The 17,933-nt window shown below is 39.9% G+C and overlaps 1 protein-coding gene across 2 annotated transcripts in view; it reads right to left on the minus strand.

Annotated features, from left to right (window-relative positions):
• Positions 1-5,321: 5,321 nt before the first annotated feature.
• The window catches only part of RETREG1 (reticulophagy regulator 1), a 57,880-nt gene continuing 45,268 nt past the window's right edge, over positions 5,322-17,933 (minus strand). For both annotated transcript variants that reach the window (XM_042462370.1, XM_042462371.1), the window contains 6 exons: positions 15,361-15,487; positions 13,631-13,715; positions 12,468-12,605; positions 12,061-12,125; positions 9,106-9,232; positions 5,322-8,486 (listed from right to left, as the gene is read on the minus strand). In XM_042462370.1, coding sequence (XP_042318304.1) covers positions 7,987-8,486; positions 9,106-9,232; positions 12,061-12,125; positions 12,468-12,605; positions 13,631-13,715; positions 15,361-15,487 — 1,042 coding nt within the window. In that variant the 3' untranslated portion in view covers positions 5,322-7,986. The remainder of the gene's footprint in view (positions 8,487-9,105; positions 9,233-12,060; positions 12,126-12,467; positions 12,606-13,630; positions 13,716-15,360; positions 15,488-17,933) is intronic.

The raw sequence follows: 17,933 nt of genomic DNA on the forward strand, positions 1-17,933 counted from the left end.
GAAGTCTCGAGGCGGCAGGTATAAGGTCCATAGAGCTCAAATCTCGCGAGACTGGAAAGACAGACAGTAGTAAAATATAATAATCCTGGCAGAGTGGGTTTTTGGAACAAGATTTCAAGTGGTCTTTAGGAGATTCAGCATTGCTTGGCTGCTTCCCTTCCCTGTGCCTAATTGTGAGCTGCCTGCAGCCACACTGGAGAGTAACCCGGTTTGGCACCGCTTTCACCCTTTGTCTGGCTCAAGGCTATGGAATCTGGGAGTTGGAGTTTGTTGTGGGCCCCACAACAAACCTCCACTCCCAGAATTCCATAGCCTCGAGCCAGACAAAGAGTGAAAGCGGTGCCAAACCGGTTTATCTCTCCAGTGTGGATGCAGCCTTAGTTTGGGCTTTAAAAGTTTTACATAGACCCCCCCCCCAACACACTGCAGAAATAACCCACTTTGAGACTGCTGCCACTGTCCTGGCTCAGTGCTAGGGAATCCTGGGAACTGTAGTTTTGTGAGACATTTAGCCTTCTCTGTCAGAGAGCTCAGGTGCCATACAAACTACAAATCCCAGGATCCCCCAGGACTGAGCCAGGGCAGTTAAAGCAGTTTCAAATTATTTTGGCAGTCTGGAGGGCAGCTTAAATTAACAGTGGCACAACATGTTGAGGCTGGTAGAAACACAATGCTTTCTTTCAAACAAACTCCAGAAGTTTATTTCCTGCCTGCAAGTTAATAAAGTGTAGCTGAAAGACTAGGGTCTGTCTGGATTTTAGAGTTTCCCCTTATTTCATTGATAGTTCATTAATTATTATAATTATATTTATTTAATTATTATAATATATTATTTTTTTTGTTACAAATATAGTAGACCAGGGACTGAAGGCTCTAGAACATTTTCCCTTCTTGTTTGTTGAATGCCTTCAAGTTGTTTCCTGATATGAGGGCGACCTCAGGATCTATCACATTGTTTTCTTGGCAAGATTTGATCAGAGGGAGGTTTGCCTTTGCCTGGCTGTCAGGCTGAGAGAGTGTGACTTGTCCTCGGTCACCCTGTGTGTTTCCATGGCTGAGTGGGGTTTCAAACCCTGGTTTCATAGACCATCACACAAGCCACTACACCAGGCTGGTTCTTTATACCCTTTTACAAAACAAATTACCTCATCTATTCTGCATCACACTTCAGTGATACTCCCAACAAATTATTTCCATATATTGCTGTTCTCTTTCTTTTCCTTTAAACCTAGATTGAGTGAACAGTGGGGAAATTATACCCGCAAACTCTTACAATGGCTGGACCCAGGTTTAGATTTCAGGACTGTCCTTGTAAATGTGTCCTACCAAAAGGATGCCAGAAGCTTTCCAGAGACAGTGGGGTGCATCAGTATGGTAGAAATAATTTAGACCGACACCATTTTAACGACCATCCTACAGAATCCTGGGATTTGCAGTTTTGTGAGCAATCAGAACTCTGGCAAAGGAGGCTAAAGACCTTGTAAAAGTACAAACCCCAGTTTACAACACTTTAACTGGTGTCAAACTGCATTATTTCTGCAGAGTAGATGTAACCACTTATTACTCAAAGCCGAGGGGATCATTGCATACTAAAATATTCAAAAATGCAATAGTTTCAAAGGATTGGCCGTGGTTTCAATTTTCCGAGTACCTATTCCCCATCTTTCTTACTTCATTATCATTTCTCAATATAAAATGCTTCAGAATCGTGTCAAGTTATAAACCTCTGTTTGTGCATGTGTGTTTTATTTTATATAGTGTGTACATGTGCATGACTACGAAAGAACAGACGTAGGGAAATCCTTTTAAATAAACTGAAAAATTAAATGACCATAACTTTGTCATCTTATACTTGTCTCTCACCCATTTATATAAACAAAAGTTCACCTAAATAGTCACTAGAGGGCTTTCCACGACTAATATATAAACTGCTCATTGAATTTTGATGGGGTTCCTGAAAAGTCACTATTTCTATACCTCTTGTTCCTCCTTTTTCATTTCCTAAAACCTAAAGACTTTTCCTTGATATGATGGAGAGCATATTTTTCAGGTAAACCATTAAATAAAATCAATTAAATTTTATTTTACATAAATCTAGGGGCTGGCAGATCTCAGTCTTACAGGAAAGAAGCTAAAGATCATCACCAGAAGCCTAGTGGAAAAGATTGGCACTTAGAATTAAAGACATTCATGCCAGAAAATGTGAGTACCAGGACTAAACAGCTCACTGTCTTTATGTGAAGTCGAAGGCTTTCATGGCCGGCATCCATAGTTTTTTGTGGGGTTTTTGGGCTATGTGGCCATGTTCTAGAAGAGTTTCTTCCTGACGTTTCGCCAGCATCTGTGGCTGGCATCTTCAGAGAATGCTGACCTGGAAGAGAGTGGGTTTATATATACTGTGTGACCCTGGGTAAGGAGGAGTGATTCCCATGTTAATCTGTGCATTGTTCTGTTGTTGATGGCAGGGCCTCAGGGTGGGAGGATATGGAAAACTATGGATGCCAGCCATGAAAGCCTTTGAAATCTGTCTTTTCATTCAGAAACGTGAAGCTGGATAACAGTGTCTGGAAGCACCCTTAATCTTTCGGTTCTTCTATGAGGGCCTGATTGGAAATGATTGGAGGGTCTGATTGGAAATGCAAAACCCTGTTGTGTCTAAACTGGAAATCTTTAAATAGTGAGGGGCTTGTTAAAATTGTAGCTTGTGATTTCTGTGAAATTGTGGTATAGTGTCATCTCATCTTACAGAAGTGAAATGCATTCTGAGCATGACTAGACAGAAAGTTGGTGTTCCCATGTGTTTTTTGGAATACTGTATATAGTATGTTTCATCAAGGACAGGTGCAAGGTAGTGGTTTCTCTCAGATTTTTTCTTTTTGCTTCTTGCATTACTCTTGTGCAAAGGGGAATTTGGTAATGTTGTTGTCCGAAAGCTGGCTTTCTGAGACATCTTCTACATTACAGATGCTACCGTTGGAATGGGTATAAGGAAGTGGTTCCTTTGGAATTTTGTGGCATAATGCACTCCCATTTTGTCTTGTGCTTTTTGGTTGGCGTGACCTATTTAGACGTTGGCATTCTGGGTCATTTTATTCTGTTCCAGATTATTTTGGGGCATTAATAATAATAACAATAATAATAATAATAATAATTTCTGCCTCATCTTTCTTCCATCACCTGTATTCTTCCCACCAATACCCCCCACATAACTGTTTCCAAGTACTTTGTTTTGCAACAGAAGGCAATACCATGGCCTTGACCAGCATGCTTCCCTGCCATTTATTTGAAACAAGGATGAAGAGAAGGTTGGAGGTGCAGCTTCAGCTTCCAGGGAGGAAAGCATAGCAGAACGAGGAAAGGAGGGTAGGAAGTGCAGTAGGTAGGTGCAAGGTATAAGAGAAGCCAGTTTGGCAGCATAAGGAGACATAAGAGGAGAAGGGAGACTTGCAAGTGGCAAAGTGCAAGTAGCAAGGGAGGCATGGCAAAGGTGTGAAATGAGGCAAAAGGAAGGAGAGTGAGAAGTGCAATGAGAGGGTGCACTGAGTAAGCGGGGAGTATAAGGTGACAAAAGGTGCAAAAGATGGGAGTGTGGTGAGGGAGGGATGAGTGGGAGGTGCATGCCATGGAGTGAAAGAAGCAAGAATGGGAATATGGGAAAAGTGCAAATTGAGGCATGGAAAGGAGAAAAGTCTCCAGCTGTGCAATAAAGGAAAGTGGCATTGTGAAGGCACAGAATGAGGCGATGGAGGAGTGGGGGAGTCTAAGGAGATAAGGCAAAGTGGATGGAAGGAGGTATGGTTTGTAGGCTTGCCCTTCCTTTCCTTTGCCTCCCCCCCCCCAGATTCAGATGGCAGTGAAAAGATAAACCCTTCTCTCCCCGTTTTGTGCAAAGAATTCATTCTACATTGCACAAATGTCACCATGTTTTTCACAAAATGAAATGGTTTTGTGCAAACAAAACATTTTCCAAAAGCAAAAAATGTACCAAAAATGCTTGTGATCCTGTGCACAGCAGGAACAAAAAATTTTGAAATTTGTTATTCTCAGGTGTGAGACTTTTAAAAATGAACATTTACATCCCCAATTGTACAAAATCTCACCAATTTCTTACATACAAACGTCACCTGCTTATTTGCAATTTAGGGACAAGAGCACTGTTGAAATGTGGGAATCACTGAAGTGCAAAACTCATGCTACTGTACTTTATCTTACTGTATAAGCACAAATCTAAGTATGAATAACTGTATAGGGCTGTATTATAAGCAGACGGCAATACAACAAATGACTTCCACAGTATACAGTACACAGACAAAAAGCTGGTGCCAAATTTAAAAAAAGCAGCACATACTCACAAAAGTATTGTGCAAAGTGCCATATTTTAGTTCAGTCTGTGTACTCTGTACTGTAGAGGTTGTTTCTGGTGTCATCATGCACTTATAACACAGCACTATACAACTATTCATACTTACGGTATATTTGTGCTTATATTTGTCGAAAGAGTGGACCATTAATTGGATAAATGGGTTCTGGTAATAATTTAATATCAGTGAAGTGAATAGTTGAAAAGCGATCCATTGCAAAGTGGTGGGTGGCTGTTTTAATAGAGCTGTGCCTGTTCTGCCAGACTAGTTGGGTATTTGTCCAAGTACTTGAAACTTCATCACTCATTTCTGGATCAGCCATGCAGTCTGTAAAACAGAAAGCATTTTACAAAGATTGTTCAGAGTTAAAATAACATTAGCCACTTATAGCACTTGTGTCTGATCTTTGAAGCTAAGCAGGGTCAGCCCTGGTTACTACTTGGATAGGGGACCAAGAAGGAATAGCATGTGGTGTAAGCTATATCTCAGAGGAAGGCAATGTCAAACTACCTGTGAATATTCCTTGCCTAAGAAAATTGTGTGGTATACATGAGATTGTCACAAGTTGACAGGTGACTTAAAGCACATACAAACACATTATGGAGTGAATGAAAGCTAAAATGGTGGACTATATCCAGCAGTATGGTTGAGCATAGCAGATATCATTAAAATACTAAATGAGGAGAAATCAGTGCTTATGTTTTATATTCTCAGTAAATGCCAGCAGATTCCAAAGAGCCACATAAATCATTCAGCTGGTAGGCGGCTTGCATTTCTTGAACCTCTTTTGAAATGAAAGGGTGTTGAAAGGCAGTTTCTACTTCAGTAAACTGTTGAAAATGCATGTTTCTGTATCTGCTCCAGTGATGATGCCAAACCCTTGGGTATGCTGTAAATTAATTTCCCGAGATGTCAATCCCAACCCACTGAAGATTGGGAATCAGTGCAGCTACACAAATGTTTTCAAGACTGGGGTTTTATTTCATCATCTCAGGACTGTACTTTTAGTCCTGATACCAGAAAGAGAATTATTTACACGTCTCAAGCAGGCCCTCCAGCTGCTTTCACTGGTAGATGGAACTTTATTCCTTAGAAAAGTACCATTATATCTGATATTTGGAAATCCCTGAAACGTTTTAAATAAAACAATAAAGTGCACACAGTTACAATATACAACACAACTGGGATGATGCTCTACCAGTTCATTTATCATTCTTCTTCCAACCCTTTCCTATTGCCTTGTAAAATAGACTCAGCTCTTATCAGTGCAACTCAGTGCATGCTTACTCAAAAGTAAATCCCACTGAATGATGTGTTACTTACTCCCAAGTAAGAGTGACTAAAATTGCAGCCTTATCCAAATAATGGGTAAGGTTTCATTCTCTCTGATTAGCTCTTGGGTGGGTGAAAGTTGTACTGTACTTCATTAATGAGTTTTTAAATTGTGTTCAATTCAATAATGTTTCATAATCTGTTTCAATGTATTTTAATATAGCATCTCATGTTTTTATCAGTTAATCATGTTGTGAATTAACTTGAGTCCCAATGGGAAATAAATTATATAAACAATAATCATAATCTCTATCTCCACCATGAACAGGAAGCACATGTTTAAAAAGAGACAGGGATTACCATGATTTTCTCTGTAGCATATCTCTATTTAGGAAATATCTCTATTCTCTTAACCATACCCTTATCTAGGAAATATTCTGTAAGATAAAGTAGTCCTCTGCTCCTTCATAAATTCATCAAAAACCTGAGAGATGATCCCAATAAAATCAAAGCTAAAACTACATAAAAACCTGAGAAAACATGTATATGGGGGAGTATTTGATTGGTAACCACAGCCAGAATCTTGCATTATGAAGTGATTTTACTAATACAGGCTGCAATCCTAAACACACTTACTAAGGCGTAAGTCCTGCGGAAGTGGGTGGGACTTGCTATAGAGTAGATATGCTTAGGATCATGCTTATATCTCTCATCTTTTGCAGGGAATCAATTCAACCATGTGACTCTGGGCTAAAGAATGAAAGTACCAGTTTGACCAATAGAAAGAATGGCTGATACCCATTTGGGAGACACCAGCATAATCCACAACAAACACATGTCCATCTGAGTCTGTGCTCAAATCTGCATTGTCATAGGCAACCACTTCCATATACATTTACATCTAATGTGCGGTAGTAGTATCATCCTGCCAAGGGGTATGGAGATACCTTAACCAAGCTAATACAGAGTGAGAGCTGACACTAGGGTTATTTGGTCTTGTTTGTCTGGGGTCACATTAAACACCTTGGATGGAACAGGAGTGAAGGGAGAAAAAACTGAGCTTCTAGCAATCCCCCCTCCTCCCCAAAAAAACACAGCAGCATATCCTACAGAAATATTCACTATATGGAGGCTGTCTAATGGCTGCTATGGCAGAAAATCACCCGCTAAACTGGGGGTGAAAGGGCACACGTAACACTTCTTATATATTAGAATGCCAGTAAAACTCTGTAACAGTCCAAGATTAGTCAAAAGAGATGATATGGTCCCTCATGTTGCTGGCTTTTTATACTATGTTACTAAAACTAGTGGCATTTCTTCCTTTAAACTTCGGTTTACATTGTTAAGACACTGCCTGTTCCCATCAATTTTAACAGGTAAACCAGGAAATATAAATTATGTTACATTTTTAAAATGACCCAAAGTCTGCCACAGAATATGCAAGGAATTAGGAGTGTTTTATCGTAATATATACTATTTATATGCCAGATATGTTCTGTATTTCTTTTTGTAGAAGAACTAATTATCAAAAGTCTGTCTGTAGAGTTTTAGCTGCAATTCTATGTTTTGAAACAAAAAGATCATACAATGGATGGAACTGGAAGTAAAGAGACTGCCTATCTAACATCAATATTGATCTTTCCCATTTCCCCATCCTTGTAACCCAAAGTCAGCATCACACTGGATACACACATACTACACAGAGATGGCATATATAGTCTCAAACACAGTATTTTGTCTTGCTCTCTGGGGCCTAGTGCGAGGTTTCAGATGGAACATGGAGGAAGCATAACATCAGCTTGTTCTGTAAGGCTTTAAAACCTCTGCAACTTGCCAAAATTAGAAAATACATATTCCTGTCCTAGCCAATAAGAATATCAGGAAATTTAGACAGGTAATGAAAACACAAAATGGCAATCCATTTTGATGATGACATCCTCATTTCATGATATTTGTAAGAGCATTTAGTCCCTTGTTCACTCTGGAGGTTTTGATATTCTGCTACACAGGAGGCAACTAGGACATGATGGCTTTTTGTTTCCTGTTTCGATATTTTCTCTCCCTGAAGCACTGCTGTCTATATACTTGAAAAACAAGAGTAAACAGGCTGAAGGTGAAGAGGATTTGGTTATAGCCAAAAGGGTCCCCCCCCCCATTTCTATGGCATCACTATTGGAAACAAAACTACCAGCATCAACTGATCTATAACAAGTTAGTTCACTCTGTATGAAGGACATTACAGCACATCTAAAATAGATGGAGCTTGCAGCTCATCTCCCCGCCCCTTTTTTTGCCTCTCACGTTGTCTGTATTTTGTTTGGCTATATACTATGAAGCAGCTCCAATTTGCATATTAATGTCCTCCAAGCAAGTTTGAGAGGAAGCCTGAGGACTTCTTCTTTTCCTCCGGCTCTGCTTTCTGGCCTTTGGTAAGCCCCAGTTCACTTTCCATCTGCTCAAGCTCCGACTGGTCAAGCAGTTCAAAATCATCTCCTTCCTCTGTGTCTGTCTCTTCAATTAAATTGGGGTCTGGCTGCATGGACTGCAACTGGTCTCTGACAGCTGCTGACACCACGGATGTCACAACATCACTGGCAATGGCTGTCACTATGTTGAAGGCCTGGTTGTTGATCAAAGGCAAGGAGAGGCCTGCTGCAGAGTGCCCCTCCCTCTCCGGCCTGGTGCCCGGGTTCAATGTGGTTGTTGAGAGGTGTTCCTTTTTCTTCTCTTGCTGAACAGGCAGACCAATGCTGGAATCATCTTCATCATTTGTTCCCATGCCATTTTCCACAGATGGAAATTCTGTAAGGTCTCTTATGAAAGCTTCCTCGTGATCACTGGGACGATCAAAATCTATTAAACAGAAAAGAGGAGAAATCACCACCTTCTTAATCTGTGATACAATGTAGTATACTTTAGTACAGTCTGATAAACATTGGAATAAATAATATTCATTCTCACTTCCAGCAACATTCAAAACCTCTGCCTGTGGGTTAAAGCAGAATGACTGACTAAAAAGCAAATCTGAAAGAACACAGAGCTGAAGAGAGAAATGTGAAAGAAATGAATTCTGGGTTGCAGACTGGGTTCCTGGTCACAGAGGACTGATTGTCAATTAGCTAGATGTATAGCAATATGCTCAAATTGCATTTAATTTCTTTTAAAATATTTACTGTATCTTTCTCTTTCTGATAGTCTTCCATCCAGGTATCTAATCAGGTTTGCACCTGCTTTGCTTCAGCAGTTCTAGGACATCAGGTGCTTCCTGAACATTCGCCGCATGCACACTCAGATCTGGGTGCAATTTCCATTGATATGAAGAACTCAAAGTAACTGGTCATGGCATATGAAAAGATGTAGTGCACTGTACACATACAGTACTTTTAAATGACGTAACTTTGACGTATATATTTATTTGCCGATCACCCTCATCTGTTAAAAAAACAGAAGATGATGAAGTAATAGTGCTTACCATCAGACGTGTCTGTCTGTGGAGTGTTTCCCTCTGATAAATTGAAAGTTCCATTATCAGTCCAAGATACCTCTGATACATCTGTATCTGATACAGACAACTCTTTGGCCACGGCTGTAAGACTAACCTGTAGTTGAAAAACCAAACTGTCAAACATGACATCCTTAGATTCTCAGCTAGATGTGAATACCTACATTGTAAACTTATAAAATATCCCTGTTCATGCTCCTGAAAAGTAATCTTCTGACTACCTATGTGTGTGTCATGTGCCTTCAAGTCACCTGTTGACTTATGGTGAGCACATGAATTTCATAAGATTTTTTTAAAGCAAGGAACATTCAGAGGCAGTTTTGCCAGTTCATTTCTCTGAAAGATAGCCTACAGCACCTGGTACTTTTGGTGGTCTCCCATCCAAGTACTAACCAGGGCTGAACCTGTTTGGCTCTCAAGATCAGACAACATCTGGTGCTTTTAGGGTAAGCAGGCCCTCTGACTACCTATATAAGGAGCAAAATCAAGATACAATCTCTGAACAGTATAGAAATAATGTTTTAATGTCACATTAGCGTACTTTAAATGTATTATATTCAATAACTATCTTGCTTGCCACAGTATAGTAAAAAAAATCCTTATTTTTAAGAGGATGGAGAAATAACTAAATTGTAACTATTTCTTAGGAAAGTTAGGATGACAAAAGAAACCCTTCCATAGTTATAGTTTGCTTACAGCTATTAAAGGAAAACTAGGAAAATGACATGTGGAGGTGGATTCAACTCCTCACCAACATAAGAATATGTTTACTGTATATTCAACTGACTTTCTTCTGCTAATAATGAAGAGTGAATAAATTGATTCATTCATTCCATTTATATTCCAATGCTGCTAAATTAAGCAGTACAGTCGACCCTTCTTATACACGGATTTTTTTATATACGGATTCAAGCATCCATGGTTTGAAAATGTTCCAAAAAAGTATAAATTTCACATATCAAACCTTGATTTTCTATTTTTTATAAAGGACACTATTTTGCTATGTCATTATATTTAATGGGACTTGAACATGTACGGATTTTGTTATCCACGGGGCATCTTGGAAACAAACCCCAGCATATAACAAGGGTCCACTGTAACAATAAATCCAGCGGTCACTATAAATCAGAACTGACTTGAAGGTAGAACAACTGCACTCTTATGTCCAATCTGAATACTTTGTATACTAGAAAACTGCTGTTTAATAAGGGCTTCATGCAGTGGCCCCTATACAAAAGGTAAGGAGAAGGAATGACGTGGGTGATGGCAGCAAGCCATGGGGAGAATGGAAATGGGTTTCTGTGATCCCTCAGCCTTGTATGCTTGACAAAAGTAGGATTTTGATGCCTGTATCTCAAGGGTGGGGAACTGCATGGGAGATGGGGGCTACATTTGGGGTTTTCGAAGAGCTGGACGGCCATACTCTTTTTGTTTTTGTTTTTATTTAAAGAAAAGGTTATATTAATTATTTTAAAATTTAATTTAATTCATTACAAATATGTGTGTGCATGCTCCTTCAAGTTGCCTGCCAACCTATGGCGACCTCACGCATTTCATAGGATTTTCTTAGACAAGAAATACTGTACTCAGGGGTGGTTTTGCCAGTTCCTTCCTCTGAAATATAGTCTATAGCACTTGATATTCATTGGAGGTTTCCCATCCAAGTTGTAACTAGAGGAGAAGAGAAGAACACTGAGACTAGGAATGTGAAAGAGACAGAAGCACCCTTTTGGTAAAGGTGTTAAAAGAAGGATAGAGGTCACAAAGCAGGGGGGTCAGTAGATATTTTGTGGCTACAGGAAAAAAGTACCAATGGAGAAAGATAAGGCATGGAGGGTGCTGAAAGAAAAAAACAGGACTGTCTCTGTGGCTGCGGTAAGTCACGTCTTGCATTCAGCAAACTGCAATAGGCAATACTAACACACCTTGGGTTTGGGGGTGTTTGAACCTTTGAAGGGGTCTCCAGAGGCTTCGGAGGCACACCAATGGGTCTGGAGGACTATGTTTGTCCTGTGGGCCACACTTTGCCCAATCCTATCATATCTGATCACCCAGGATGCAAAAAACATATATGAATGGGAAGATTACAGTCTGGTGTATCTTTCTTGTGGGAAAGGGACAACAATACCTTAGGTGCATGCAAGATAACATCAGAGCTCTAATTGTACCTGCTTGGTGAGAAGGAAGGCTTGACTTCTATTTTCAGCATCTCCAGCTACTCCAAGATGCAAGCCTATGTACAGCTAACATGGAGTAAGTGATCTTAGTGAAACATGCTTGCAAGTAAAGTTGGCCCTTGGTATCCACTGTGGTTTGGTTCCAGGATCCCCTATGGATAATAAAATCTGTAGATGTTCGTCCCATTATATACAATGGTGTAGTAATAAATGGCGTATATAAAATGGGAAAAACAAAGTTTGCTTTCCAGGTATTTTTTTTTAACATTTTCAAGCTGTGGATGGCTGAATCTGTAGATAACAAATTCATAGATACAAAGGGCCGACTGTAAAGATGAAAATATTTAGGCTGCAAGAAATGTTTCAGAATTCCAGAGTGTATGTTACAAGAGTACAGTGGTGCCTCGGGATACGAAATGATCGGGTTACGAAATTTCCGGGATACGAAAAAGTTGGATTGGAAAAAACTTTCGGGTTACAAAATATTTTTCGGGTTACGAAATTCATTTCGGCGCGAAATTCAAATGCTGCAAAGTGCAGCTATAGGCTTTCCAGTGCTAACGGAAAGCCTTTTCGGGTTACGAAATTTTCGGGTTACGAAAGGAATGGCGGAACGAATTAATTTCGTAACCCGAGGCACCACTGTATTAAGCAAACTAGAAAGCTATGAAGAAGTGCTTGCGGGGAGGGAGAAGAAAAATAATGTAACAGACAAGATGTTCCTTTATTCTCTAAAGACACAACTGACCTTAGGGCACAGAGCTGATATGTCCAGTTCACTGTCATCTTCTGCCAGCTTTGTTTTTATCATTTCTGGGAAACCAGGTACACTGAATTAGTTTTGTTTGCATACCTTGCTACACAAATCAATTGATTCTCAGCTCTAACTTGCATTGAAATACACACACACACAAAGATTCAATGTATTCACTATTGGTTTAAACAGATATTTCATCCATCCAGTTCTTCATAATACATAGCTACTAAAACCATTCTGAAATTTTATTCCTATACACACTGAGAGAGTTCCTAAGATGGGGGGATGAGTATTTCTTTTTCATTTACATCAAGTGGATAAACTAACAACTTCAAAATCAGCACAGCTATTCTTTCTACAGGTATTTGTCATGGAAATTATATGGGCTGCTTGCTTACCAGCTCTCTCTTTCAGTTTCTGATGGATATAGTCCCCAATACCAAAGTCCATTTTCAGCAGTAGTGGCTTAATATTGCCATATACCTTCTGTCCAAATTCATTGCACATGAAGAGTGGACATAAAAAGGCACATAGTACTGTAAAGGAAGTGAGACAGCAAGTTATACAACATTTTACAACAGGCAGACAAAACAATATGTTTCAGCAATATAATTTGCAAACATGCATTTAAAATATTCCTTAAAATATGTAAAACAATTTCCATACAAAAACATATACTGTCAGTGTATATTCAAGTTAGCCATATCTACTAAGTTACATAAAACACTATGTATGTTTATCATATGAGATCCTGAGCATCAGAGGGATTTAGTAGAGTTGATCTAACAGCAGAGAGATGCAGTGGGAAAGGGAATGTACAGTGAAGCAAAAAATCCTTGTTTCACTCTCCCATCTGCAAGATGAGAATAATACTACCATAATTACTTTACTGAATTGTTACACAATTTATTGGTATATGAAGCATCTTAACACTCTTGACAGTGAAACTGGATGCCTATGTGTTTAAAAGTAAGATACACCAGTCAGTGGGATTAAATTTTCTGAGGAGTACACATCAAATTGCATCATGAAATGCCGAGAAGTTTATTTGTACTTTTTTGGATGAAAGAAAAGCTGTTTCTTTTATACTGGAGTACCAGATTTCTGCCCTTAAAGAAAACCTTCAAATTTGTCAGTAACCTATATACAGTGGACTCTTGTTATATGCCGGGGTTTGGTTCCAAGATCCCCCGTATATAACAATATCCGTGTATGCTCAAGACCCATTAAATACGATCTCATAGCAAAATGGTGTCCCATATAAAAAATGGAAAATCAAAGTTTGATATTTGAAATTTATACTTTTTTTTGAACATTTTCAAACCGTGTATGCTTGAATCCATGTATAACAAATCCGTGTATAAGAAGTGCCGACTGTACCTAGCAGGTAAGCCACAATCTTTTGTTGGTGGGAAGGGAAAATGTAATTTTGTCTCCTTACTGAGGATCTCATTTGCAATTCTGAATGTTGTGAGGAATATGATTATGCTTATTACTATGGAAATCTTGAGACTTCAAAAAGATTACCTGCTGTGTATCTTAAAAACTGGGGAGAACTTACCTACAAGATAAGAGAGCACAATTCCAGGAACATAACTTCCTAAGATTGTGAAGAATGTGCACACGCTGCAGACTAGGAGGCAAAACTGTTCAAGAAAAGTAGCAATTAAGAGTAGTACAATTAGATCATTTCTGCCACATCTAATATTTATGCTAAACAGGGCTTCTTATATGTTTGTCAGCAGAAACAACTTCACTCTCAGTATTGTTTACGTATAGGCATTAGAAGAGCAGTGAAAATGCTTGTTATAGCAAGTAGTGCAATCTGTACCATATAAATTGGATCCATATGGAAGAACAAAAGCTATTTTCTCTTTTTTTTTTTCTTTTCCTTTCCTTGTCCTTTGTCCCACAAAAAATAAGCCTGTGTGGGTTTGGAAAGGATGTTTGGAGAAAGCTTCTTCTGCAGCTCAAGACTGTCTCCCACTGTTATGGCTTTAACAGGAAAAGTGGGAGATTAGCCTTCTCGCCATCTCCAAATAAAGTACTGTATTGCAAGGAGGGGACCAGCAGGGAAGAGGCTGCCTTTTATGCAGATCAAGAGTTATGTCTGGTGGTTCCAAGGAAACTGCTGCTTGGAGAACCCTGAGGAGGATCGTGACACAGTCTGAGAAGATTTGGTGAAGGCCTCTCCAGGCAGGAAGGATTTCTTATGGAAATGGAAACTATGCATTTAGGGCTAACATTGATCTCTGTTTCTTCAGACATTCCTTTGTGACCTGAGAATTTTGTGCATTGTGCAGCCAGTGGTGTGGCTCCCATATCAGTGAGACATTGAATCAATTCCAGTATTCTCTATCTTTAAAAGAGCTCTCCATGGAAATGAACCTCTGAATAGGATAGCTTTATAAAAGCCTGGATGAAAATCTGGAGTGATTTCACTACTCCACTGACATGGGAGCCACCAACTACTTCTGGGTGCAACTCTCAAATTCTCAACTAAAAGAACTTGGGGATGAAACAAGGGATTGTTTCAGTGCCCTAATTTCCCTTCTGCCCACCCTAACCATCTCCTCTGCTCCCATATCCCACTTGGGCAAAAGATGTGGCCATGCACATATGCACTCCAGTTTAGAAATAATTCTCCTATTCATTATGTAAAAGTCAGCTGAAAAATAAAAGCAAAAGCAACAAACTAATGTGATCCTCACATTACTTTTGCCCTTGCATCATTCCTAACTGTAGCTTTGCAAGTTCCATAGTGAAGTCAACCCAATTTGCTCTCCCAAGTAGTTATACTGCCATAACCCAAATGGTGCACACCAGCAAATTTTTTTACAACAGAACTCTCAGATGGCATACAGTTGAGGACAATCCAATAGCTCCAGAAATTCCATCAATCTCAGTCTCAATCCCTGTTGGACCCTACACTGCTTGAATGTCACAAGAATTCATAAACACAAACACATTCTGATCCAAGCAACAGTTTAGATGGCTTTATGTTATTGAGCCAGCTGTTCATAACAGTGTAATGACAACAAATAGTAGTATTTTTACATTCTTTGGAAATTCATATATCATTCCCACTAGACATTGTCACTAAGCTTACTATAACTTACTGTAACCGTAAATTGCTCTAGTAATTTCCTTAGGTTGCCTTTCTATGCATATGTACCAGAGAGTAAGGTCCACTGAAATTTATTCCTGAGTGTCAAGAGTCATGTATCAGACTGTACTGTTAATGGCAGGTTATTGAAAGTGGAATGAAATATATCCTAGGTCTCATTTTACCTTGCCAGGATTCTGCTCCTTGAAGTGAGACATTTCTTGGAGAAATATGGAGAAACTTATCATCGCTTCTTCTAAACATTGATTCAGCCGGAGCCTGTATTCAGATTTGGAATCAATGACTTCCCAGCTGCAAAAGACAAATAGTTTTGAAAAAGAAATGTACACAATTTATTCTGTGTTCAAACTGTCTCGTCTATTTCCAGTTATTCTTCAAAAATACAACAACAACAACAACAACAACAAAAAAAAACAGTTCACAACTGTAGCCACTATAAAAGTGCAAGCATTCTCTTATCATAAGACTGATAATTTTTTTCCCTTGAGCTCAAATTCATTGCAAATTTTCTGTCACGACTGAGTAGCTCAAGCATTTTGCCACCCAGATTTATGAGCATGTATTGTGGTGTGTGGTGCAGAAAGGTCTGTAAGCTCAGTGACAGTAAGAGGCACTCAGTGAACAAAATAGGCAGACATAAAATGAAGGCACACCCGTGAATACTTTCACCACTGTTAGGTGTACCAAGATGTCAAAAGGACTTTTCCATGGCTCACCCTTTTCTCTTGATAGGCAAAGAATTCTAGTCCATGTTGGAAAGACAGCTGAATCCTCCAAGCAGGATGTAAAGATTGCTAGGGGCAAGGGAGTAGGCCTAAATGTTGAAGGACACAGCAAATATTCATCATAACAGTCACACCTTCAAGGACAAACAGAAAACACAGGCATGTGGATTGTTTCCTGTCAGTAATCCAATTCTGGTAATTTTTATTTCCACCAGAAGCAAACCTTTTGCAAAAGTAATGTTCTTAAATTGCCCACTACCTCAGACTTTACATAACAACCAGGGTCCCTCTGTTAGCTACCAAGAAAACCCACCACCCCACAACTACTAATGTAAGACTGCAGCTAAATTAAGAGGGAATAAGGGAGCATGCGGCAGGGAAGATGGCACCACCATCCTTACCAATCTAAATATGCTGGCATTCTGACCCTGGAAGCACTACACCAGGGTGGGCAAGTGTGAGAGTGAGGGGGCCACATTAGCTCTACAGGAGACCCTGGAGGTCCACACCTTCCCAACTGCACCACCCTTGAAAGTATTGCCCCAAACATCCTATGGGGATGTGAGGGGCATTTTCACTATGCTTTTGGCCCTCTGGGCCTGGAGAGGTCTTTTTTTAAAAACAGGAATTGACCAGAGATTTAAAAATAGGCCTTTACTGCTCCCTCCCAAAAAAAAGTCTACCCCCTCAAAAACTGTGAAAATGCTTCCATGCCCCTGGATGACAAAACAAATTTTTGTTGATCCCTGTGTTGTACATTTTACCCACTGCTACACAACAGGACTGACCTGCTGCTGCTGCTGCTATGTGCCTTCAAGCCGTTTCTGACTTATAACAACCCTAAGGTGACCCTGTCATTGGGTTTTCTTGGCAAGTTTCTTCCGATGGGGTTTGGTATTGCCATCCTCTGAGGCTGAGACTGTATCACTTGCCTAAGGTCACCCAGTGGGTTTTCATGGTCAAGCCAGGATTCAAACTCTGGTCTCCAGAGTCCTAGTTCAACACTCAAACCACTACACGAGAGTGGTCTTCCATCATCTCCTTGCTCACACTTCCTAACAGGGTGAGAAACTGACTGTTAGAAAATACACATAGACAGGCAAGAGGATCACATCTGCTTGACTTGTCACAGGCTGCTTTGCACCCATACTACAAAACAGGCACTCATGAATGCCTCAGGGTTCAAGAGCTGAGGGTTATCAATATTGGATAAGCCAAAACTGTACATCACTGGATTGATGTGCTTTCAGTTTTAAAGTCAGGAAGGATACAAATTTGTTGGTGGCATTTTGCAGAAGTTATTGACCTCACACAAATGCCGATTTCCCCTTTGAATGAGGGGGAAGAGAGTGACCTGAAGGTGAAATAGCCTCAGTACACCATGCGCTGTCCTTGGATGCCTGCCTAAGGACAAAGGTACCAGTTCAGAGCTTGGGACAGTTATCTTTTGGACTGCAATTCCAAGAGCCCCCCCAGCCAGCATAGCCATGGGCCACACTAGCTGTGGGATTTGGACAGTTTTTGTCTTTAAAAAACCCCCAAACTCTTCCAAGCTCTATGCCAGTTACACAATCCTGTTGCCTCATTTCATGTTGGCTGTGTCTATTTTGCCCTTCACATTCTCAACATGCTTCTTCTGGGATAATCCTGTCCCAGCTTCAAAGAACATTCTTGCCCATAGTGACAGAACTATTTAGCAAATGGAGCCAACGAGAATGCTTGATTCGAAGCTTTGGACTTTATTCTCCGGTGAAAGAGCTGCCTAAGATAGAGACAGGGAGGCACTTACTCGAGCCGTCTCCTAGCATTTAAGACAAACAGATGTCACAGCCCATCACAGTCCTCAAATGCTGGCCAGGAGATTCAGTTCCATCAGGTTCTCTGAAAATGACTAATGGTCTCATGCTGTCCGGTTGTAACCAGACATGTGTTACGGGCAAAATAACGCCACTGAGTTTTTCTTAGAAAGGTCAATAACATCTCATATTACTGACCAAAGAAAGAAAGAAAGA

Source organism: Sceloporus undulatus, chromosome 4 (assembly GCF_019175285.1).
Source record: "Sceloporus undulatus isolate JIND9_A2432 ecotype Alabama chromosome 4, SceUnd_v1.1, whole genome shotgun sequence".
Taxonomy (NCBI): Eukaryota; Metazoa; Chordata; class Lepidosauria; order Squamata; family Phrynosomatidae; genus Sceloporus; species Sceloporus undulatus.